Source organism: Aquarana catesbeiana, linkage group LG03 (genome assembly GCF_042186555.1).
Source record: "Aquarana catesbeiana isolate 2022-GZ linkage group LG03, ASM4218655v1, whole genome shotgun sequence".
In the NCBI taxonomy this organism is placed as follows: domain Eukaryota; kingdom Metazoa; phylum Chordata; class Amphibia; order Anura; family Ranidae; genus Aquarana; species Aquarana catesbeiana.
Genome location: NC_133326.1, coordinates 721,292,427 through 721,316,261, shown reverse-complemented (window position 1 = coordinate 721,316,261; position 23,835 = coordinate 721,292,427). Strand labels below are relative to the sequence as shown.

The 23,835-nt window shown below is 44.2% G+C and overlaps 1 protein-coding gene across 1 annotated transcript in view; it reads right to left on the bottom strand.

Annotated features, from left to right (window-relative positions):
- The window catches only part of LOC141134933 (C-type lectin domain family 4 member E-like), a 103,625-nt gene that overhangs the window by 63,807 nt on the left and 15,983 nt on the right, over positions 1–23,835 (bottom strand). The window contains exons 5-7 of the mRNA XM_073624365.1: positions 13,468–13,509; positions 10,390–10,452; positions 4,236–4,387 (exon numbers count right to left, since the gene is read on the bottom strand). Of these exons, the coding sequence (XP_073480466.1) occupies positions 4,236–4,387; positions 10,390–10,452; positions 13,468–13,509 (257 nt within the window). The remainder of the gene's footprint in view (positions 1–4,235; positions 4,388–10,389; positions 10,453–13,467; positions 13,510–23,835) is intronic.

The following is a 23,835-nucleotide window of genomic DNA, read 5'->3' as shown; positions in this document are numbered from 1 at the left end:
CCGGGGCTACCCTCCAGAGGCTACTGACAGGCGATAAGGAAGCGATGCAATGCCTCCTCACTGCCTGTTTTAACCCAATTTTTGCCGACAAATGCACCGCAACTGCATGCATTGCATGCAATTGCTGGGCGTTGGCGGCGAGGGACAGACCTAGCCAGGACAGAGGCTTTTGGAGAGAACCTTTTTTTCAGCTCCCCATGTCCCTTTTATGTCTAAGACACCCTGTGTCTATTAAGGGCACAGGGTGACCAAGCAAATGGGACAGTAATATTTATCCACAATATCTTTCAGGAAATATATAAAGACTAGTCCTGGTTTATTTGATTCTGAACTACATTACCTGACAGCAAGAATGTGTTTCCAGCGCGATCCCATTGCACTGGTTCTCAGCGACAGGGTGCTGTGCATCTCGCGCTGGCTCGCTGATCGGGAAAGAGACTGTTTTTTCGTTTCGCGATAAGCGACAGGCATTGCTGACAGGTGTTTGGTATGAATCATGAGGGGGAACGCCGCGCCAAATTTTAAATAAAAAAACGGCATGGGTTCCCCTCCAGGAGCATACCAGGCCCTTTCCTGATGAGCGAGCCAGCTCAGCGCTGGCTCCCGCGACGGGGCTTGCAAGTGTCAAATCTCACCGATAACAGCGGCGAGATTGACACAATATCGCGGTCACCTACTGTATACATGTTAATTGAAAGAGCGGATCACATTGGCCTCTGTACAATGTGGGAGACAGATAGTCTGCTACTGAGGGCTCCTGCTATTGTGAGACGGTGTCCTGTGTTTATACTTATGATAATGTGGATTGTGTCTTCTGAGCTAGAAGACGACACGGCTGACCTGAAAGGTCAGGCCTCTAAGTCACCTAGGCTTGTTAAATGATTAGTTAATTAGCTCATGTTAATTTATGTTTCTGGTTACAGTTTGTATTGTTAGGGTAATATGATCAGAAGGGGGGAACCTCCTCCTCAAGTGTTTAAAAGCCTGTATTCTTGTTCTAATAAACAGTTCTATTTCTGATGTACTCCAAAACTGGTGTTGTCTGGTTCTTGGGGTTACTATAGCCAGATCCATTGGTCTTGTGTTTCAGGACTTGAGAAGCAGCTTCTTGACGCAAATACCCAACAGGGTGTCCGGAGTCCGTCATGCCTTGCTTCCCCATTAATTTGAATGTGTAGTGTTCGGCAGGCGGTATCGCTAAAAGTCAGGTCAACTTTGCCATGGGCGCAAAGCATTGCAGCCCCAGCATGTAACCCCCCCCCCCATCTGCTGCCTAATGTAGGTTAAGTGGTGTGGTTGGTGGGTGGCAAAAATGCAGCTCAATCATGCACTTTTGCTGCCTCCCCCACCGTAAGTCTAAACTTTAGTCTTGTTCATGCAGGGCATACTACTACAAGGCCATGTTTAGCTGCAGAGGGGTGCACAGGCGTTCCATGCATTCCTGTGCAGGCAGTCTCATTCATGTCAATTGACACACAGCAGCTGCAAGGACAAAGCCACTGCTCTCAACTTGACAACCGTGTGGGTGCGTGTCCCTGAACTCACACTGTCTGCGATTGGGGCCCTGTACCTGCACCCACATGGATGTCAGATCTGTCCTTGCGACTGCTGCGTCCCAATTGACATTATTAGACTTGCCTGCACAGGGATGCACAGAATACTTGTGTATCCCTGTGCAGGTAAACATGGCCATCCATGGGTGTACACTTTAGAACACCTCTTTGCGCAAGGCCTTAGTAGGAATTTAGCAGAAATTACATAAGTTATATTGTGTTTATGTGTGCAAATAAGGATTTTAGTGTTTTTTTTCTGTGAAAAGTGATTTAAAAAAACATTTGTACAGAAATTGCGGGGCCTTAAAAATCAGTAGCACCTTCTTTTTATTATACTGGCCATGTGCTTTCAGAAAATATATGGTTTGGGGGGTCTTTTACAAACTCTGTAAATGAAAAATGAAAACCTCCAGATTTAAAAAGAAAAATTTTTGCATACTTTTTCGATTTTCACCATTTTGCAAAAAGATGCAATGTAAAAATTACAAATATGTGTTATTTATTACCTTCATACAGGTTAAGCTTTTGTATCTAGTAGGAATTTAGCAGAAATTTTGTAAAATTAACTGCATTTTTATCTGCTAATAATGCTTTTAGTGTATTGATAAACATTTGCGCAAATCTTGCAGGGCCTTAGAATTCAGTAGCACCTTATTTTTATTCTACAGGTCATGTGCTTTCAGAAAATATATGGTTTTAGGGGTCTTTTACAAATTCTTAAAGCTGTAAGGGAAAAATGAAACCTTCAGATTTTTTGAGAAATTTGGCTATTTACACTTTTGCGTCTGTTAGATTTTCACCAATTCGCAAAAAAAGCGCAATTTAAAAGTTACAATAAAAAAAGCAAAGGAAAAATTGCAAAAATGGTTTGGCTTGCTGAGTTTAAAAGTGGAGCACAGGGCCTGGCAGCGAAAGGGTTAATGAGTGAGTTGCCAGGACTTTAACTTTAATCACTTTAAAAAGTCACACAGTGTTTTAACTGTTTAAATACATTTTTTTGCACTAGATTTTTTACAGTGGACATTTTTTCATTATGTTTTAAATTGAACAACATTATCCTTAATAGCGCCACTATTTTCTTCTTTATATGTATATTGTACACCATCTAGATATTTTGAAGGATTATATACTGTGTGGCACTTTTTAGTGTTACAGTGGCAGCTTTAGTCACGTATTTGTTCATTTCATCTGAGGCGCGGTGGTGGTAATTAGAGTAAGGGGCGGTTGTTTACTTTAATACTTATAGCAGTCTTCCTAATCTGCCTCTTCCTATTCCGCGGCGTGTTCTGCTCCTAGCTAAGCGGCCCCGTTGCCTTCTGGGAACTGTGTGTGTTCCCAGAAAACCACGGGGCCATTCACAGATCGCCACGCCACTCGTGCACAGTAGGAAACTGGCAGTGAAGCCGCAAGACTCCACTGCCTGTTTCCCTTACTTAGGATGGCGGTGCCGGGACCCAAGAGCCGAGGGACGGGTCGGCCTCGGGCGGCTGACATCGCGGGCATCCAGGACAGGTAAGTGTACTTATTTAAAGTCAGAAGCGACAGTGTTTGTAGCTGCTGACTTTTAAAAAAAAATTATAGTGGCCGGAATCCCGCTTTAAGGTACAGCTTATCCCTACTAGAGAGATGATAACTGACTGAAATGTCAGCCCAGCTCTCCGGAAACCTTCCTACACCAGTTCCTCAGCCACTTGTTAAGTTCCCTAAGCTCCTGATGCCTGTCTGGTGTACCTTGCACTAGTTATTGGATGACCAAAGCAACTGCATTACTCCAACTGCTTGTCTTGCCAAATAGACCTTTTTTAGTGACTTTGCTTCATATCCCACATACAGCATGCTTATCTAAAAATTGTTCTTTCATACACCATAAACCATCATGCACCCCTTTAGAGTTACTTAAGACCAGGCTTGAAACAGTTAACAGCTTTACTGAAGATTTAGCAACACAGTTAAACAGCACAGAACACATAAACCAGAGTCCAGCCAAACTCACTAATACGGGCTGCCAGGTTCATGCCTTTCCAGAGAGCAAAGCCCACTCAGCATGAGTCCTAAGCTGGAAGGTTCCTATTCCAGGGAGTACCCCAGCAAGGTGGCACAGAAGAGAGTCCAGTGTTCCAAAAGTACTACATGCTGCAACAGATCTTCCTCAGTAAACTCCATGTGGAAGAGAGAGCCAGCTTTGAGCCCTCCCCTGATACTTATGTGGCTTGCAGCAGGGGGCAGGACTTCAGAAAGTCCGGGAAAAGAGTGTAGACACAGTTAATCCCTTTCCATTCTGGGCAGCCTGTAATTGTCTGCACAACTATACAATGCAATGAATACAACAGCAGAAACACAATAAATGACACCCCACAAGCACCTGCTTACAAAGTCATGGGGAGAAGGATCTCCTGACCAATGTCTGTATACCTCTAGAGCCTAAAACACACAGAGTTCCCCCAAACACAGTATCAGGAGCTTTTCAGGATGCAAGGTTATTCTCACAGATCCAGACCAGATCACACTTAGATGTGAACTGTGTAAGGTCTCCTTATCTCAAAACCATGTGTGATATTCTCAGACCCAGTCTAATGAGTGTTGTTTGTGTATGACAACTGCAACAATGTTTCATCTAGAGACCATCACATTCAGGTCATACGGGAGTCTCTATAACTCCATAAAGGTGCCTGGTAATCTTACCATCTCATCATCTTCATTAATGATCACCAGGTGGGACGCCATTCTCTGACATTTTTCTTTGGCGGAAAGCCACGATTTTCTACTTTTGGACTTGTAGTAACAACTGAGTTTATAGAACGTCCAGTCTTTTCCACAAATTAGACCAACAGTGCCTAAGAGAGAGAGGGTAAGAGAGGAAGGTGAGGTGCATATTGAACATCACATTATCCCAGGTGAGCCAAGTCCCTAAAGCTTTCTGTGCCCCCATTAGCGAGATTCACCCTCTTTATTTATCTTGTGTGCCCTTATTACCAAAAGTGAAAGTCAAAGAAAATCCAAAATTTGGGGTTGTTACCTGAATAGTATTGGAGGGGAAATCTTCCAATGGGAATGCTAGTTCTGGTGACCTTGGTGTCAACAAGGGATTCTTCACTTTGGAGAAATTTCCTCTCATTTCCTTTGGTGGCCATAGCACAGGAAGTGAAAGGAAGTCTCTGCAAAGAGACACAGAGGGCAAAAAAAAAAAAAATACAAGGGTGACCCTCCCTTACTCTATCCAAAGTTGAAAAATTGTGGACAGAGTAGGGAAGGGTAAGTACCCCTGTCAGGCTTTTATTGTTATCTATGGCTCCATCAAAAAAGATTTACACTCACTTCCTGCCTGGATGATATTTGAAATTTTTTTTTTTTTTTAGTATAGTTGGGGAGAGCTAGCACACCTTTTAAGGTTTTTATATCTGTTTGTGTCTCTGTTATTTTTTTCTCACCTGTTTAGTGAAACAGCAGTTCAGACCGGGGGTGAGTTTGAATCCCTCTTCCCTCAATCTATTCACAAGAGGGAATGTACTGTTCCCTAACATTTGCTAAGATAAGAACATTCAACCAGAATAATTACAGAATATTTGACCAAAAGAGGAAATAGCCCAGAGAGGCAAGAACATTTGACCAGCGGAGGAAATAACATTTAGCACTGTGTACAAAGTATACAGAGATTCCTGGGCTCTCTAGGGATGAGCTGTGGGTTTATAAATTGTTTGGGAGGTTTGACAAACAGCCAAACTAATGGGTATTTGGCTGCGTTGACCTTCCAGCTGCATTGAACTGTGAAAAATACATGAAGTGAGGTTCCCTATCAAAATGCATACCATGTCCTTAAGATGTGGTATGGATGGTAATGGGGATTCCACAAAAAGAAAACAGCATGAGGCCCCCGCAAAATCTATACCAGACCCTTATTCAAACATAGTCTTACTGACCAAGAAAAGGGGGGGAGTGAGCATGCAGCCCCCTCATCCTGAACTATACCTGACCTGACCACATGCCCTAAACATGGGGGTTATCTTGCTAGGTGTGACCTCCCTGGTAAAACAGCCCATCCCACATTGATGAAGACAATAGTCTCTTCCCCACAAACCTGACCCGGTGGTTGTGGGTGCCTGTAGGCAGGGGGATTATTTGAAACTGGAAGAGTAAGGGGTGTATGAGCTGTCCAATGCTAATAACGATGACCAATGCCTGCTAATCAGCTGAAAGAGAAAAATACCGCTGTGCAATAACATGAACCACTACTGTCGAATTGACAAGTCTTGGTCCCCACAACCCTTGGGGTGGGATGGAGTCTCCCTGGGGACAACATTGACCAAATATGGACGTGTCTATGTATGGTCAATGGCCAAATATGAGCATGCTCACCCTCCCCCATTTCCTGGCCTGCATGCTCGGATAATGGTCTGGTATTAATTATTGGGGGACCTTAAAGAGGAGGTCCAGCCCACCAGCAAAAAATTTAAAGTCAGCAGCTACAAATACTGTAGCTGCTGACTTTTAATATTAGGACGCTTACCTGTCCAGGGATCTCGCAATGTTGGCACCCCTGCCGATTTTCCGATCAGCTCTCAGATTCTGTCGTCGCCATTCGTGATAATGGAAACTAGCATTGAAGCCTTCCGGCTTCACAGCCGGCTCCCTACTGCGCATGAGTGCACTTTCTGACTGGCCCGGCAGCGGAGAAAGGATGAGGGCGGCTGAACTTCCGGGGGACCTTGCCTCATCTCGCCGCATCCAGGTCTCCCGGAAGTAGGGACAGGTACTTGTCAAAAACAGCTACCCGTTCCCCGCCCCCCCCGAAAGGTTTCAAATGTGGCACCGGTGGGGGGGAGGAAGCAAACAAGCGGAGTTTGCACTTTTGAGTGGAACACCGCTTTAAGCTTTTTTTTTTGTATGGTGTTCCTCCTCAAAAACTATATCAGGCCTGTATATAATATGGGGGGGGGGGGATCCCATGCTATTTATCTGTATATCTGACCTGAATGGTCTGATATGAAACTTGGAGGGCAACCTCACCCACTTCAACAATCCCTGCTTATTTGTTTACATTCACCCATCAGCTTGGAATCCCATTCTCCCATTCGCCATATGCCAGACCTCCTGACCAATGGATGAACCTACAGCTCATCCCTAGAGAAGACAGAACACTTCAAACACTTTGTACACAGTGCAGAGGCCTCCCTCCTAATATTTCCTCTTCTGGTCAAGTGTTCTTAGCCTACAGTGTTAAGCCCCATAAACACTATCAGATTTTCTGCTGATTTTTTCCTTCAGGTTTACCAAAACTATATAATATGAGGTCAAACCTTATTAGTTTCAATTTGTATGCAATCAGGCAGGCCCTTGCACTACATGGTTTTGGTAAATCTGAAGACAAAAATCAGCAGAAAATCTAATAGTGTGTATGGGGCTTAAGGATATTTCTCTATCAGACGAATGTTCCTTAACATTTTCTGGAACATTTCATTTTGTCTTTTGGATCTAATTTTAGGGAATGTTACGTTGACCTTGCAAAATTCAACAAATAGAAACTGACATTTCAATAATATTACAAACATTACGGGTGTTATTCGTGAGTCATTGACAAAGCAGTTTTTTTTTATACATAGACCCCTTGGCAGTGTGTGTCTAATTTGCCTTTTTTCTTTCAGAATTGGATGTGGATGAACTATGTTGGCTGATGACATAACTGGTTTATCTTCATACCCAAGACCCAAAATCCATGATCCATATTATCCTCCAATCCCTTGCACCTTCCTATTACCCAGTGTGGTCACCCTTGACAATTTGTGGCTGACCCATAATTCCCTGTTTAGTCTGTTAAAGGCCAACTGTAGCTAATATTAGGGGCGTGGTTCTGACTAATCCAGCCCCTCACTAAAAGTGTTCAGAGATCTTTACCAAACCCTAAAAGCACTTATTACAGTAATAATTTTTGCTTGCTATTTGAGGGCAGAGCTTTTGCTGTTGTCCCATCCATAACCAAGAAGTATTCATTTATGTTTTTTAAGTATGTATTTTTGTATTCATTTTTCTGTCTTGTACGTTGGTGGGATCCATAGCGATTCCAGAGTTCAAAATCCAAGAAGGAGACTATTAAAACATGGAAGGAGCACATAGAATGTGCTGCAGGAGAGACCTGCACAGATGTGATCACAGTGCTCAGCAAGACAGGAAAAATAGACCAGGATGTTGTCAAGGTATACTAGGATGACCTGGCCAAGAAACTCATGGAAAACATAATTTACGAAAGCCAAATGGTATAATTAGATACTCCCAATATACCTCTAACTCAGTGTTTCTCAAACTGTGGGAGAATTGCAGGCGTGCCGTAGGATCATTCATGTTGTTCGCCAGGCCTGGTGGTGGCCGCGCAGGCACCACACCGCAAGTCTCAGCGGCTCCGCCGGCATAGTGCTTGACTGTCACTTACTGAGCAAGTGTACAGGCCTCACATGGACATGCTCATCTGTGCTGCCTGGCCTGTGCTCGAATTGGATTGGTTGATGTTCACCGCCACCAGACCCCGCTAATCTAGATCGCAAATATGATTAGGCTGTGGCCTGGCTGCCAGCAGGTGCCGTGCCAGCCGCTTCAAGCCAATGAAGCACTGAGCACGGCACACTTCAGCCTGACATCATTCCTTCCTCCAGTCCCACCCACAACAGAGCAGAGGAGCCCGCAGTCCCTGGCTGTCCCACACGGTGTGGAGCTGAGAAGATAAGACGAGAAAAGAGATGGGGACAGACGGACCAGTGTGTGATTATATCAGCAGTAAATATAAGCAGCAGTCTTGTGTGATCCCCAAAATTATTGGGGATTACACAAAACTGCTGCTTTACATTATATTTACTGCTGACCACAAAAAATGTTAAATCTTTTCAGGTTTGCCACGAAAATTTTTAGATCTTATTGGTGCGCCGTAAGACAAAAAAGTTTGGGAAACACTGCTCTAGCTTATTAAATACTTTTTTACATTCATCACATTTTCAAATACATATCAGGTTGTAGGTTCCCCGCAAGTCTAGTTAGATGAAGATCCATGCCCCATAGATTCAGCTGAAGAGCCCAGTAATAAGGGTCAGCAAATACGCTTTAGGAATGGTCATTAACCTGATCCTGTCACGGTGGTTGGATGAAACCGTTCTTAAGGTTCTCCTGCATGTATAATTTCATCACATGCTGCTTATGTTAGGAAGACTTATGTTTTAGGTGGATTAATGGCAGGGGATCAATAAGTCAATAGTATGGGTATTGAGGTGGAAGAACCAAGGCGTTTTTTTCTGACTGGGGAAGGAGCCCACATAGAGGCCCCTGGCCTTGGAAAAAAGAAATAAGGAAAAGAAAGAAAATATTTAGTAGCAATAAAGGAGATATTTTTGAGTAAATGGAAACCTATATTAAAAAATAGATTTGGCTTGAAGGTAAGAAATCACTAGGGTTGTCCCGATACCACTTTTTTAGGACCGAGTACAAGCACTCGCCAATACCGATTACCGATACTTTTTTTTTAATGTCACGTGACAGTGTTTTGTTTTTTTTTTTAACAGTGCTTTCTTTTTTTTCGGGGGGGGGGGGGGTGAACGGTGTATGTGTGTGTGGTTTTTTTTTTTTTTTACAATTTTAATTTTTTACAATAATATTTTTTTTATTATTTATTGCAATGTGTGTTTTTTTTGTTTTGTTTTTTTTTTAATCAGCCCTGTTGGGGGGCTTTGGTGAGATATCAGGGGTCTTAACAGACCTCTGATATCTCCCCCTTGAGACAGAGAAAGAGACCGAGGATAGAGATTTCCCAGTCCCTTTCTCTGCAGCCTCAGCTGCACTGAAAATGAATGGAGAGAAGACAGCGGCTCCTCTCCATTCATAAACTGAGACATTGTAATCCTAGGAGATTACAATGTTTCAGTTATGTGAATGGACAGAGTCAGCTGACTCTGTCCATTCACAAAGGAAGGAGGAGGAGGACAGCATAACGGAGGGGGAGAGCGGAGAGGCACAGCAGAATGGAGGGGACAGCGGAGAGGCACAGCAGAACGGAGGGGACAGAGAAGGAGAGCAGAACAGAGGGGACAGCGGAGGGGGACAGAGAAGGAGAGCAGAACGGAGGGGACAGCGGAGGGGGACAGAGAAGTAGAGGGGAACGGCGGAAAGGAGGGGGACAGCGGAGAGGCACAGCAGAACGGAGGGGGACAGCGGAGGCGACAGAGAAGGAGAGAGGAACGGTGGAACGGAGGGGAACAGCAGAGGAGGACAGAGGAAAGGAGGGAGCATGGAGGAGGATGCAGTGACAGTCGGCGGTGACCGATCACCGCTGTATGTCACTAAAGTCGCTGAAAACCGCTGGGGGAGAATCTTGTAACTCCCCCATGCGCCAATCACAGCTGACTTCCAGGTATCGGGGGGAGCATCGGGAGCATTTGCCCGAGTACAAGTACTTGGGCAAATGCTCGGTATCGGTGCCGATACCGATACTAGTATCGGTATCAGGACAACCCTAGAAATCACATTTCTAAAAGTCAATGAAAATTTCTGTGTGGAGTACAGCTTTAGGGAAATTTTAATAATGGACACACTTTAATTGGCTCCTTTGGTTTATGAATGCTCCTTCAAGATGTCATTGACCTATCACCTTTAAGAAAGGAGTTGCTTTCTAAATGTAAACGTATCTGGTTAGGGTTTAGATCTAATTTAAGCAATATTAATTAATAGTGTGCATCAGTTAATTGTGTCTCCTTTTATAAGTCCAAGAACAAGAACTGTGCTACTCAACCAGGACATCTGAGAGGGGGCATGATATAAAGTAATGGCCTCCAGTAAAAGTTATTTTTTAAGTAATTCAATTTACCATTTACTAAAATAGAATTATTTGTGTAATTCATCTCGGTCAATCTACTGGTCATACTGGAGGCTGCAGAAAGAGGAAAACATATATCAATTTATCAATAAATTCAACAAAATTATTATACAACTAAAACTCTACTGTAAAAATTATATGCAAATTTATTTTGACCAAAAGAGCAGTGTGGAGGATATGACAGAGGGCACTATGTACAGGAGAGGAGTGTGGAGCATATGACAGTGAGCAGTATGTACAGGAGAGGAGTGTGGAGGGTATGACAGTGGGCAGTATGTACAGGAGAGGAGTGTGGAGGGTATGACAGTGGGCAGTATGTATAGAAGAGGAGTGTGGAGGGTATGACGGTGATTAGTATGTACAGGAAAGGAGTGTGGAGGGTATGACAGTGAGTAGTATGTACAGGAAAGGAGTGTGGAGGGTATAACAGTGAGCAGTATGTATAGAAGAGGAGTGTGGAGGGTATGACAGTGAGCAGTATGTACAGGAGAGGAGTGTGGAGCATATGACAGTGGGCAGTATGTACAGGAGAGGAGTGTGGAGCATATGACAGTGGGCAGTATGAACAGGAGAGGAGTTTGGAGGGTATGACAGTGAGCAGTATGTACAGGAAAGGAGTGTGGAGGGTATGACAGTGGGCAGTATGTACAGGAGAGGAGTGTGGAGGGTAAGACAGTGAGCAGTATGTACAGAAGAGGAGTTTGGAGGGTATGACAGTGAGCAGTATGTACAGGAAAGGAGTGTGGAGGGTATGACAGTGGGCAGTATGTATAGAAGAGGAGTGTGGAGGGTATGACGGTGATTAGTATGTACAGGAAAAGAGTGTGGAGGGTATGACAGTGAGTAGTATGTACAGGAAAAGAGTGTGGAGGGTATGACAGTGGGCAGTATGTATAGAAGAGGAGTGTGGAGGGTATGACAGTGAGCAGTATGTATAGAAGAGTGTGGAGGATATGACAGTGGGCGGTATGTACAGGAGAGGAGTGTGGAGGGTATGACAGTGGGCAGTATGTAAAGAAGAGGAGTGTGGAGGGTATGACAGTGAGCAGTATGTATAGAAGAGTGTGGAGGATATGACAGTGGGCGGTATGTACAGGAGAGGAGTGTGGAGGGTATGACAGTGAGCAGTATGTACAGGAGAGGAGTGGGCAGATTGTACAGGAAAGGAATGTGGAGGGCATGACAGTGGGTGGTATGTACAGGAGATGAGTGCAGAGGGTATAACAGTTGGCAGTATGTATAGAAGAGTGTGGAGGGTATGACAGTGAGCAGTATGTATAGAAGAGGAGTGTGGAGGGTATGACAGTGGGCGGTGTGTACAGGAGAGGAGTGTGGAGGGTATGAGAGTGGGCGGTGTGTACAGGAGAGCAGTGTGGAGGATATAACAGTGGGCAGTATGTACAGGAGAGGAGTGTGGAGGGCATAACAGTGGGCAGTATGTACAGGAGAGGAGTGTGGAGGGTATGACAGTGGGCAGTATGTATAGAAGAGGAGTGTGGAGGGTATGATGGTGATTAGTATGTACAGAAAAGGAGTGTGGAGGGTTTGACAGTGAGTAGTATGTACAGGAAAGGAGTGTGGAGGGTATGACAGTGAGCAGTATGTATAGAAGAGGAGTGTGGAGGGTATGACAGTGAGCAGTATGTACAGGAGAGGAGTGTGGAGGGTATGACAGTGGGCAGTATGTAAAGAAAAGGAGTGTGGAGGGTATGACAGTGAGCAGTATGTATAGAAGAGTGTGGAGGATATGACAGTGGGCGGTATGTACAGGAGAGGAGTGTGGAGGGTATGACAGTGAGCAGTATGTATAGAAGAGGAGTGGGCAGTATGTACAGGAAAGGAATGTGGAGGGCATGACAGTGGGTGGTATGTACAGGAGATGAGTGCAGAGGGTATAACAGTTGGCAGTATGTATAGAAGAGTGTGGAGGGTATGACAGTGAGCAGTATGTATAGAAGAGGAGTGTGGAGGGTATGACAGTGGGCAGTATGTACAGGAGAGGAGTGTGGAGGATATAACAGTGGGCAGTATGTACAGGAGAGGAGTGTGGAGGGCATAACAGTGGGCAGTATGTACAGGAGAGGAGTGTGGAGGGCATAACAGTGGGCAGTATGTACAGGAGAGGAGTGTGGAGGGCATAACAGTGAGCGGTATGTACAGGAGAGGAGTGTGGAGGGTATGACAGTGGGCGGTGTGTACAGGAGAGGAGTGTGGAGGGTATGAGAGTGGGCGGTGTGTACAGGAGAGGAGTGTGGAGGATATAACAGTGGGCAGTATGTACAGGAAAGTAATGTGGAGGGCATGACAGTGGGTGGTATGTACAGGAGATGAGTGTGTAGGGTATAACAGTTGGCAGTATGTACAGGAGAGGAGTTTAGATGGCATGACAGAGGGCAGTATGTACAGGAGAGGAGTGTGGAGGATATGACAGTGAACAGTATGTACAGGAGAGGAGTGTGGAGGATATGACAGTGAACAGTATGTACAGGAAAGGGGTGTTGAAAACATTGGTAATATAGTAAAAAAAAAAAAATCAATCAGATTAGTCTGACATGATCTACTCTTAGTAAAGCCATGCTGCTTTAGGTGATCAATGATCTTTCTTTTCAGGAGTGATTCCATTAATTTGACTCCAACTGATGTTAAACCCACTGGCCTGTAATTGCCAGCTTCTTCCTATCTGCCCTTCTTGTGGATATCGGGGAACAGGGAACGTCCCCTGTTAGAAAAGATTGATTAAAAAGATCTGCTAATGGTCCAATAGCTACACCTCAAAGTTCTTAGAACCCTGGGATGAATGCCATCAGGGTCCATTGTTTATTAAGCTTTACCTAAGCAAGTTCCTCTGCTACCTCTGTTTCCAGTAATCCTAAAAACAAATCATCATTACTAGAACCAATATGATTCCCCAACTTAGTACAATTTATTTTTGAGAGGTCTTTTTGTATATGATTTTTCAGTTTTGTTTTATTATCAAACCAATATCAATATCAAAGCAATGATCTGCATAAACCAAGAAACCATTTATAGAAGTTGCCAGACAGCAATACAAGCTCCTTCTTCACCTACCAGTTTCCCTCAGACGTGACAGCTCCTCGGTCATGTTCATATCTGGTCAGGATAAAACAATAATAGAAAATGTTATCCAATGACAGAAAATGCAAATAAGAAAACTTATTTTAACCCTGAGATTTGGATTTGGGTCAAATTTAACTTCAATCCCAATCTGGATTTCAAAACTAAAATACATTCTTGTTCAGTATATTTTCTCATTGATTTTTTCATTACAACGTTATAAGTGTAAACCATCACTTTTAATATTAGGACACTTACCTGTCCAGGGATCTTGCGATGTTGGCACCCCTGCCAATTTTCTGATCAGCTCTCAGGTTCTGTCACTGCCATTCGTGATAATGGAAACTAGAATTGAAGCCTTTCGGCTTCACAGCCGGCTCCCTACTGCGCATGCATGCAGCGCGCTGCACTTTCTAACTGGCCCAGCAGTGGAGAAAGGAGGGCGGCCGAACTTCCGAGGGACTTTGAGAACACAGAACACTCCATACACTTTGTACAAAGTGCAGAGGCCTCCCTCCTAATATTTGCTCTTCTGGTCAAGTGTTCTTAGCCTACAGTGTTAAGATATTTCTCTATTAGACGAATGTTCCTTAGCACTGAAGCACTGAGCACGGCACGCTTAAACGTGATGTCATTCCTTCCTCCAGTCCCACCCACAACAGAGTAGAGGAGCCCGCAGTCCCTGGCTGTCCCACACAGTGTGGAGCTGAGAAGGTAAGAGGAGAAAAGAGATGGGGACGGACGGGCCAATGTGTGATTTATATCAGCAGTAAATATAAGCGGCAGTCTTGTGTGATCCCCATTCCCCAATATTATATTATCAGCAGAAAAATATAATAGATACAAAAGCATAAGTCTTGTGTGATCCCCAAAATTATTGGGGATTACACAAGACTGCTGCTTTACATTATATTTACTGCTGACCACAAAAAAATGTTAAATCTTTTCAGGTGTGCCACAACATTTTTTAGATCTTATTGGTGCGCCGTAAGACAAAAAAGTTTGGGAAACACTGCTCTAGCTTATTAAATACTTTTTTACATTCATCACATATTCAAATACATATCAGGATGTAGGTCCCCTGCAAGTCTAGTTAGATGAAGATCCATACCCCATAGATTCAGCTGAAGAGTCCAGTAATAAGGGTCAGCAAACACGCTTTAGGAATGGTCATTGAATTCATTGACCGTAAGGTTTTGTCCTCTTCCTCTTCCTTTTTTTTTTTTTTTAATAAAAATAACCTGACCCTGTCGCGGTGGATGGATGAAACCATTCTTAAGGTTCTCCTGCATGTATAATTTCATCACATGCTGCTTATGTTAGGATGACTTATCTTTTAGGTGGATTAATATCTGGCAGGGGATCAATAAGTCAATAGTATGGGTATTGAGTAGGGATGTGCTGTCTTTTCGACTCGAACATGAGTTCGCTTGTTTGCCGAATTTTGAACATGGGCCGTTCGCACCAAATTCAAGTGGCGTGTCACATCCCATAATGCAATGTGTCATCGCAGTGCATTGCTGGATGATGACTGACCAAGCATGCACTATGACACGCATGCTTTGGCCAATCACAGTGCTGTCAGTAAAGAGAGCCATAATTGGCCACAGGCAGGGTGCCTGTGGCCAATTATGGCTCAGGGGGTTAAGTCCACACCCCATACTATATAAGGCTGCCCGCACGTCGGCCTCGTGTAGTGTGTTGGTGGCGTTTGTTCAGAGAGAGACAGAGAGACTGTCATTTCATTTAGATTGAGCAGGCAGACAATTCCTGGTGTTCTGTTGCTAGTATACTTATATACACAGGCAGGCAGACGAGACAATTAGATAGCTGCAGTGTATTTAGTATATATATATATATATATATGCGCATCTAGTATATTTATATATATATATATATATATATATATATATATATATATATATATATATATATATAAAAGATAGAAATATGTGGCGCTAGTCTAAATTAGCCAATCATCATACCTCTCCGTAGAAATCTCAATGTTTCCTTGATGCACAACAACCAATAATATCTTCTCTCATTAGGGGGCAGCTAAATCAGCCAAAATAATAAATACCATAATCCTCACATTAAATCATCCTAATAAATAATGGGTTCCTCAATCAAACTAAGTATAAAAAAAAAAAAAAAAAAAAAAAAAAAAAAAATGTGGCCAAAATTATTAAGTGATACTAGTGGGAATTCAACAAAGGTTCCTCAAGCTGTGTCATAAATAGTGCTAGATTTCCCTCACCTTGATCCAAAAAAATAAAATTACAAAATACATAAATGATTAATGCTGATAAATAAATAACATGCAATAAAAAATATAAAGTGCAACTCAATATCACATATGTGATGCAATAATAAATATAAAGTGCAACTTAATATCACATGTGTGAACAAAAGTGATCAGATGCAAAAAAGTGATGGTAGTGCAAAGCTGTGCATATATAAAAAATCAGATTCCGAACTGCACTCCAATAATCTATATATAGAACACCTCTTCCGCCTGAAAATTAATTCTTAAAATCTGAAAAACTGTGACATAATCTGTGATCAAGTCCAAAAGTAGTAATGCTTCATGCAGTGTATTTTTAAAATGTCCAACCCAATGGTTAATAATCAAGTGCCAGTATCGTGACTTTGTGCTGGATTCATTCACTTGACAAAAGCTGGTGCAGCACACAGGTGTTTCCCCCAGCCTCTCACCTTAAGCAGCGGCCCCCATTGGGCCAAGTCAGGCAGATAGTAAATGTTTAGCCATGAGGGATGATGATCCAGCAGCCGTCCCCTTCCTCCAACGGATGTGCGTGGGTCAGATTTTCACTAACTAATCACCAACACTCTCACCGACCCCTGCTGACCACCTTCCTGAAGCTTTTCTCCTCTCTCTGTTTACTCTGTCGGTGTCGGTGAGAGTGTTGGTGATTAGTTAGTGAAAATCTGACCCACGCACATCCGTTGGAGGAAGGGGACGGCTGCTGGATCATCATCCCTCATGGCTAAACATTTACTATCTGCCTGACTTGGCCCAATGGGGGCCGCTGCTTAAGGTGAGAGGCTGGGGGAAACACCTGTGTGCTGCACCAGCTTTTGTCAAGTGAATGAATCCAGCACAAAGTCACGATACTGGCACTTGATTATTAACCATTGGGTTGGACATTTTAAAAATACACTGCATGAAGCATTACTACTTTTGGACTTGATCACAGATTATGTCACAGTTTTTCAGATTTTAAGAATTAATTTTCAGGCGGAAGAGGTGTTCTATATATAGATTATTGGAGTGCAGTTCGGAATCTGATTTTTTATATATGCACAGCTTTGCACTACCATCACTTTTTTGCATCTGATCACTTTTGTTCACACATGTGATATTAAGTTGCACTTTATATTTATTATTGCATCACATATGTGATATTGAGTTGCACTTTATATTTATTATTGCATGTTATTTATTTATCAGCATTAATCATTTATGTATTTTGTAATTTTATTTTTTTGGATCAAGGTGAGGGAAATCTAGCACTATTTATGACACAGCTTGAGGAACCTTTGTTGAATTCCCACTAGTATCACTTAATAATTTTGGCCACATTTTTTTTTTTTTTTTTTTTTTTTTTTTTATACTTAGTTTGATTGAGGAACCCATTATTTATTAGGATGATTTAATGTGAGGATTATGGTATTTATTATTTTGGCTGATTTAGCTGCCCCCTAATGAGAGAAGATATTATTGGTTGTTGTGCATCAAGGAAACATTGAGATTTCTACGGAGAGGTATGATGATTGGCTAATTTAGACTAGCGCCACATATTTCTATCTTTTATTACGTTACTCCTTTGGGTGGGTGAGACCACCTCTTATGTTGGCAGCTTCTCTAATCTGTGTACCCTTGATCTTTTGAGAACGTGGTTGTGCGCATTAGTTTTCCATTATTTCGATTTATATATATATATATATATATATACACACTGTATACAGTTTAGCTTCATCTCACTGCAGGACCGTTTCTGGTGTACTGTCGTTAATATACTTCAGGCAGGTGGGCGAGACAGTTAGCTGCAGTGTATTTAGTATATATATACTATTATATATATAAACTGTAAACAGTTTAGCTTCATCTCACTGCAGACCGTTCCTGGTGTACTGTTGCTATATATACATCCCGGCTTTGTATATATATATAAAGCAGCCTCTTCCATCGGCTCAATGTCATCAGTCACTCCTTCCCTAGCCCCTCCATCATGCCCTGAGGAGTCCCCCGAACTGTTTGACCACAGTGTAGGGTACATGCTGCAGGAGGATGCTTTTGAAGGCTCTGATGATGGTACCCAGGTTGAGGATGAAGACAGTAACGTGAGCACAGAGAGAAGAGGGGGTGCCCAAGAAGGACAAGAAACTAGCAGTCATGTTCCCCCAGCTGCAGCATACTAACAGGTTTGCTCCAGTGGTGAGGAGAGAGGGGATGATGAGGTCACTGACTCTACGTGGGTGCCTGATAGAAGAGAGGAGGAGGAGGAGGGGGAGGCACATCTCCAACGAGGCAGGATGCCCTCCAGGGGCCAGCTTAAGGGCAGCCAACCGACTGCAACACACCACAGATGTGCAGGGCGCTGCTGACTCTACACGTTTTTCCAAAAGTTCTTTGGTGTGGGCCTTTTTGGAGACATGTGCAGCAGATCGCACTATTGCTGTTTGCAACATATGTCTGAAGCGTATCAAGTGTGCCAAAACAGCAGCCGCTTGGGCACCACATGCTTGACCAGACATATGTCGAGCTCCCATGCTGTCCGTTGGCAACAGTACTTACAAGACCCACACCAAAGAACAAGGCGGACCTCTCCTTGTTCCTCATCAACTGGGATCTCCAACTCCACTATACCTTCAGTCCTCTCAGAAACCAGCACTGACAGGAATGAAGGTGTAGAATTACAGTAGGTGACCGCGATATTGTGTCAATCTCGCCACTGTTATCGGCGAGATTTGACACCTGCGAGCCCCGTTGCAGGAGCCAGCGCTGAGCTGGCTCGCTCATCGGGAAAGGAAAACTTTTTTTTCCTTTCGCAATGAGCGACAGGCAGTGCTGACAGCTGTACCCCATACTCATTCACATAGGGTGGGGGGCCGGGATCTGGGGGCCCCCTTATTTAAGGGGCTCCCAGATTCTGATAAGCCCTCCACCCGCAGACCCCGACAACCAACGGCCAGGGTTGTCGGAAAGAGGCCCTTGTCCTCATCAACATGGGGACAAGGTGCTTTGGGGTAGGGGGGCCCGTGCACCCCCCCTGCCCCAAAGTGCCCACCCCCCATGTTGAGGGCATGCAGCCTTATAAGGTTCAAGAGGGGGGGCGCTCGCTCATCCCCACCCCCTTTCCTGACCGGCCGGGCTGCGTGCTCGGATAAGGATCTGGTATGGATTTTGGGGGGGCCCCATGCCAATTTTTTATTTAAAATTTGGCGCGGCGTTCCCCCTCAAGATTCATAGCAGACAGCTGTCAGCACTGCCTGTCGCTCATCGGGAAAGGTAAAAAAAAGTTTTCCTTTCCAGATGAGCGAGCCAGCGTGAGATGCACAGTACCCTGTCGTCGAGAACCAGCGTGATGAGATCGCGCTGGAAACACAATCTCGCAGTCAGGTACTGTAGGTGTGCCAAGTACTTGCGGGCAATCTGCTATCGCTACACCAACGTCTGATTGTAGCAGGCAAATTTCCCTACCCCAGTTGCTAAACTGGCGAAAGAAATTCTGTCCCAGCCATCCACATGCTCAGCGGCTGAATGCTAGTTGGGCTAAATTGCTAGCACTCCAACTGCTGCCTTTTCAGGTGGTAGACTCTGCCCCCTTTTGAGAATTTGTAGAATGTGCGGTACCTCAGTGGTAGGTTCCCAAACGTCAATTTTTTTCTCGTAAGGCAATTCCGGCTCTCTACCGACATGTGGAAGGCAATGTCTTGGCCTCGTTGGACAGGGCAGTCAGTGGTAAGGTGCATATTACCGCTGACTCATGGTCCAGCAGGCATGGACAGGGATGTTACCTTTCTGACACACCTCTCTCCTCCACCCCATCCTCTTCTTCTTACTCTATGGCCTCTTCCCGTGCAGATTTGTCCTCAGAACCAGCGGTGCTCCGTAGGCATTCTAGAGGCTACACAAGCACAAGCAAAAAGCCATGTGGTGCTTGAGTTGGTCTGCTTAGGGGACAGGAGCCATACTGGGGCAGAGATTCTGTCAGCTCTTCAGGGGCAGTTTCAGAGGTGGTTGATGCCACGCCAGCTTCAGCTAGGGATGGTGGTTTGCGACAATGGCACCAACCTCCTCTCCGCCTTCCGACAGGGACACTTCACCCATGTGTCCTGTTTGGCTCATGTCCTTAATTTGGTGGTGCAGGAGTTCTTGTGCAGGTACTCGATCTTACAGGATATCCTGAGGCAGGCCAGGAAAGTCTGTGGGCATTTCCACCGGTCATATAATGCCAGTGCTCGGCTGGCTGACCTTCAAAAGGAATGCAACCTGCCCAAGAACCGCCTCATCTGTGACATGCCCACCAGGTGGAACTCAACTTTGGCAATGCTGCAGCAGCTGCACACACAGCAGAGGGCCATCAACGAGTACCCGTGTGAGTATGGCACCAGGACAGGGTCAGGGGAGCTTGGCTTTTTTTTGCCACGCCAGTGGCTCATGATCAAGGATGCATGCACTGTCCTGTCACCATTTGAGGAGGCCACGAGGATGGTGAGCAGTGACAGTGCATGCATCGGTGATACTGTCCCTCTTGTCTACCTGTTGGAGCACACGCTGCATGGAATAATGGACAGGGCACTTGAGACAGAACAGAGGGAGGAAGAGGAGGACTTCCTTACCTCTCAAGGCCCCCTTTATCCAGACAGTATTCCTACAGGCCCGCCGATCTCACAGGAAGAGGAGAAGGAGGAGGAGGATTGTGTCAGCATGGAGGTGGAGCCTAGCACTCAGCATCAGCAGCAGTTTTCAAGGGATCATTTACAGTCCCCAGAAACCCATGGACTTGTACATGGCTGGGAGGAGGTGGCTGCGGATCAGGTGTGAAAGGACACTCGGATTCGTGTGATCAAGGAGAGGGATCACTACTGGCTGGCAACCCTTCTTGATCCACGTTACAAGGGTAAGGTTGCAGAACTTATCCAGCCGCCGCAGAGGGAGCAGAGAATGAAACATCTTCAGGAGGCCTTGCAGAAAGGTTTGTGCAATGCATTTCCAGAGCCTGGGAGGGTACAAATTCCTGGTCCTGGACAACGTGTTGCTGAGGCTTCGGTCAGTCACAGAAGGAGCGGTGGAACTACAGGCCTGTCCTGCATCCAGTGTTCTTTCTGAATGCACATTCAGTGCTGCTGGAGACTTTGTAACCTATCACAGAGTGCGCCTGTCCACAGACTCAGTTGATCGGCTCACCTTCATAAAAATGAGTCTTGGATCACCAGCTACCAAGCACCTGATGCTGATGTAACCAAATAATTTTTTATGAATGTGAGATTCCCTTGAAGACTGCCTATGCTGATGCTGAGACATTATCCTGTTACGCCGAGTGACTATCCTAATCCTCCTCAATGTTCATGTTGATAGCTTCTAAGAACATTTTTGGTTCTGGGTACCAGCACCAGTGCCTAAAGCCCAATTTTTCTGCTCCTGTTTAACAGGGGTGCGTAATTACAAATTTTGCTGTAATATTTTGCAGCAGGGCTCGTTCCTGCACTCAAATAGAGTATCTGTGAGGGGCTGCAGTGTTGTGGCACCAGCACCAGTGCCTAAAGCCCAATTTTTCTGCCCCGGCTTAACAGGGGCGCGTAATTACAATTTTTAAATCTAATATTTCACAGCAGGGCTCATTCCTGCACTCATCTAGAGTATCTTTGAGGGGTTGCAGTGTTGTGGCACCAGTGCCTAAAGCCCAATTTTTCTGCTCCTGTTTAACAGGGGCGTGTAATAACAATTTTTTCTGTAATATTTTGCAGCAGGGCTTGTTCCTGCATTCAACTAGAGTATCTGTAAGGGGGTTGCAGCGCACCAGTGCCTAAAGCCCAATTTTTCTGACCCTGTTCAACAGGGGCATGTAATTACAATTCTTGCTATAATATTTCACAGCAGGGCCTGTTCCAGCGCCCAGCAAGAGTAACTGTGAGGGCTTACAGTGTTCTGGTACCACCAACACCTAAGGCCCAATTTTCTGCTGAGTATATAGAGCAGGCCCCTACTTTCAAACATCCAAGTTACAAATGACTCCTACTTACAAACGGAGGGAGACAACAGGAAGTGAGAGGAAATCTACCCCTAGGAAGAAAAATTCTCTCCTGTAAGCGTTAATATAGGAAAAAGGTGTCTCCTCCACTGATTTATCACCAATACTTGTTTCCCTTAAAAACCCCAAATTTTCAAAATCCAATTGTCATTGGGAAAGAAAGTGAGGTGAAATCTTCTGAACAATGGCTCAGATAGCAAAACAAATGTTACAGGGGTGATGATAACCCTTCCCTATGTTTTCCAAAAAGCTTTAAAATAAATTTTTACACTTACAAAATGTACCTGTTCCAAATTACAAACAGATTCTACTTAACAACAAACCTAGAGTCCCTGTCTTGTTTGCATTGCCTGTATACTGCTGTTCAGAGTATATAGGGCCTGGGGGCCCAACACCTTTTGTTTTTTTAACTTGGATGCCCCTTAATATCCATGCAAGACCTAAAAGGCCTGGTAATGGACTGGGGGGTACCCATGCCGTTTGTCTCACTGATTTTCATCCATATTACCGGGACCCGACATTACATTAAAGCTGCAAGCAGTTTTAACTGACTTTTATTCCTTTAAAAATATCATTTTGTGCAGGGACTGTTCTAAGCACGGGAAACACGCGCCACTTTACAGGCATACTATAGACACCCCCCAGGTACGATATTTAAAGGAATATTTCACTTTTATTTCTTCACTTTAAGCTTCATTAAAATCACTGCTCCCGGAAAAACGGCAGTTTTTAAAACTTTCTTTTGCATTGATACATGTCCCCTGGGGCAGGACCCGGGTCTCCAAACCTTTTTTAGGACAATAACTTGCATATTAGCCTTTAAAATTCACACTTTTGATTTCTCACGTTCGAGTCCCATAGGCTTTAACGGTGTTCGAATGTTCGCGCAAAATTTCGGTCTGTTCGCATGTTCTGGATGCGAACCAAACTGGGGGGTGTTCGGCCCATCCCTAGTATTGAGGTGGAAAAACCAAGGCAATTTTTTCTGACTGTTGAAGGAGCCTACATAGAGGCCCCTGGCCTAGAAATAAAGGAAAACTAAGAAAGTATTTAGTAACAATAACGGAGATATTTTTGAGCAATTGGAAACCAATATAAAAAAAAATAGATTCGGCTTGAAGGTAAGAAATCACATTTCAAAAAGTCAATGAAAATTTCTGTGTGGAGTACAGCTTTAGGGAAATTTTCATAATGGAACACACTTTAATTGGCTCCTTTGGTTTATGAATGCTCCTTCAAGATGTCATTGACACCTTTAAGAAAGGAGTTGCTTTCTAGATGCAAACGTATCTGGTTAGGGTTTAGATCTAATTTAAGCAATATTAATTAACAGTGTGCATCAGTTAATTGTGTCTCCTTTTATGAGTCCAAGAACGAGAACTGTGCTATTCAACCAGGACATCTGAGAGGGGGCATGATATAAAGTAATGGCCTCCAGTAAAACTTATTTTTTAAGTAATTCAATTTGCCATTTACTAAAATATAATTAATCATGTAATTGATCTCGGTCAATCTACTGGTCATACTGGAGGCTGCAGAAAGAGGAAAACATATATCAATCTATCAACAAAATCATTATACAACTAAAACTCTACTGTAAAACTTGTCTGCAAATTTATTTTGACCAAAAGAGCAGTGTGCAGAATATGACAGAGGGGAGTATGTACAGGAGAGGAGGGTGGAGCAAAAGGCAGTGAGCAGTATGTGTACAGGAGAGGAGTGTGGAGGGTTTGACAGTGGGCAGTATGTACAGGAAAGGAATGTGGAGGGCATGACAGTGGGCGGTATGTACAGTAGAGGCATGTGGAGGGTATGACAGTGAGCAGTATGTACAGGAGAGGAGTGTGGAGGATGTGAAAGTGGGCTGTATGTAGAGGAGAGGAGTGTGGAGGGCATGACAGTGGGCGGTATGTACCGGAGAGGAGTGTGGAGGGTATGACAGTGGGTAGTATGTACAGGAGAGGAGTGTGGAGGGTATGACAGTGGGCAGTATGTACAGGAGAGGAGTGTGGAAGATATGGCAGTGGGTAGTATGTAAAGGAGAGGAGTGTGGAGGGTATGACATTGGGCAGTATGTACAGGA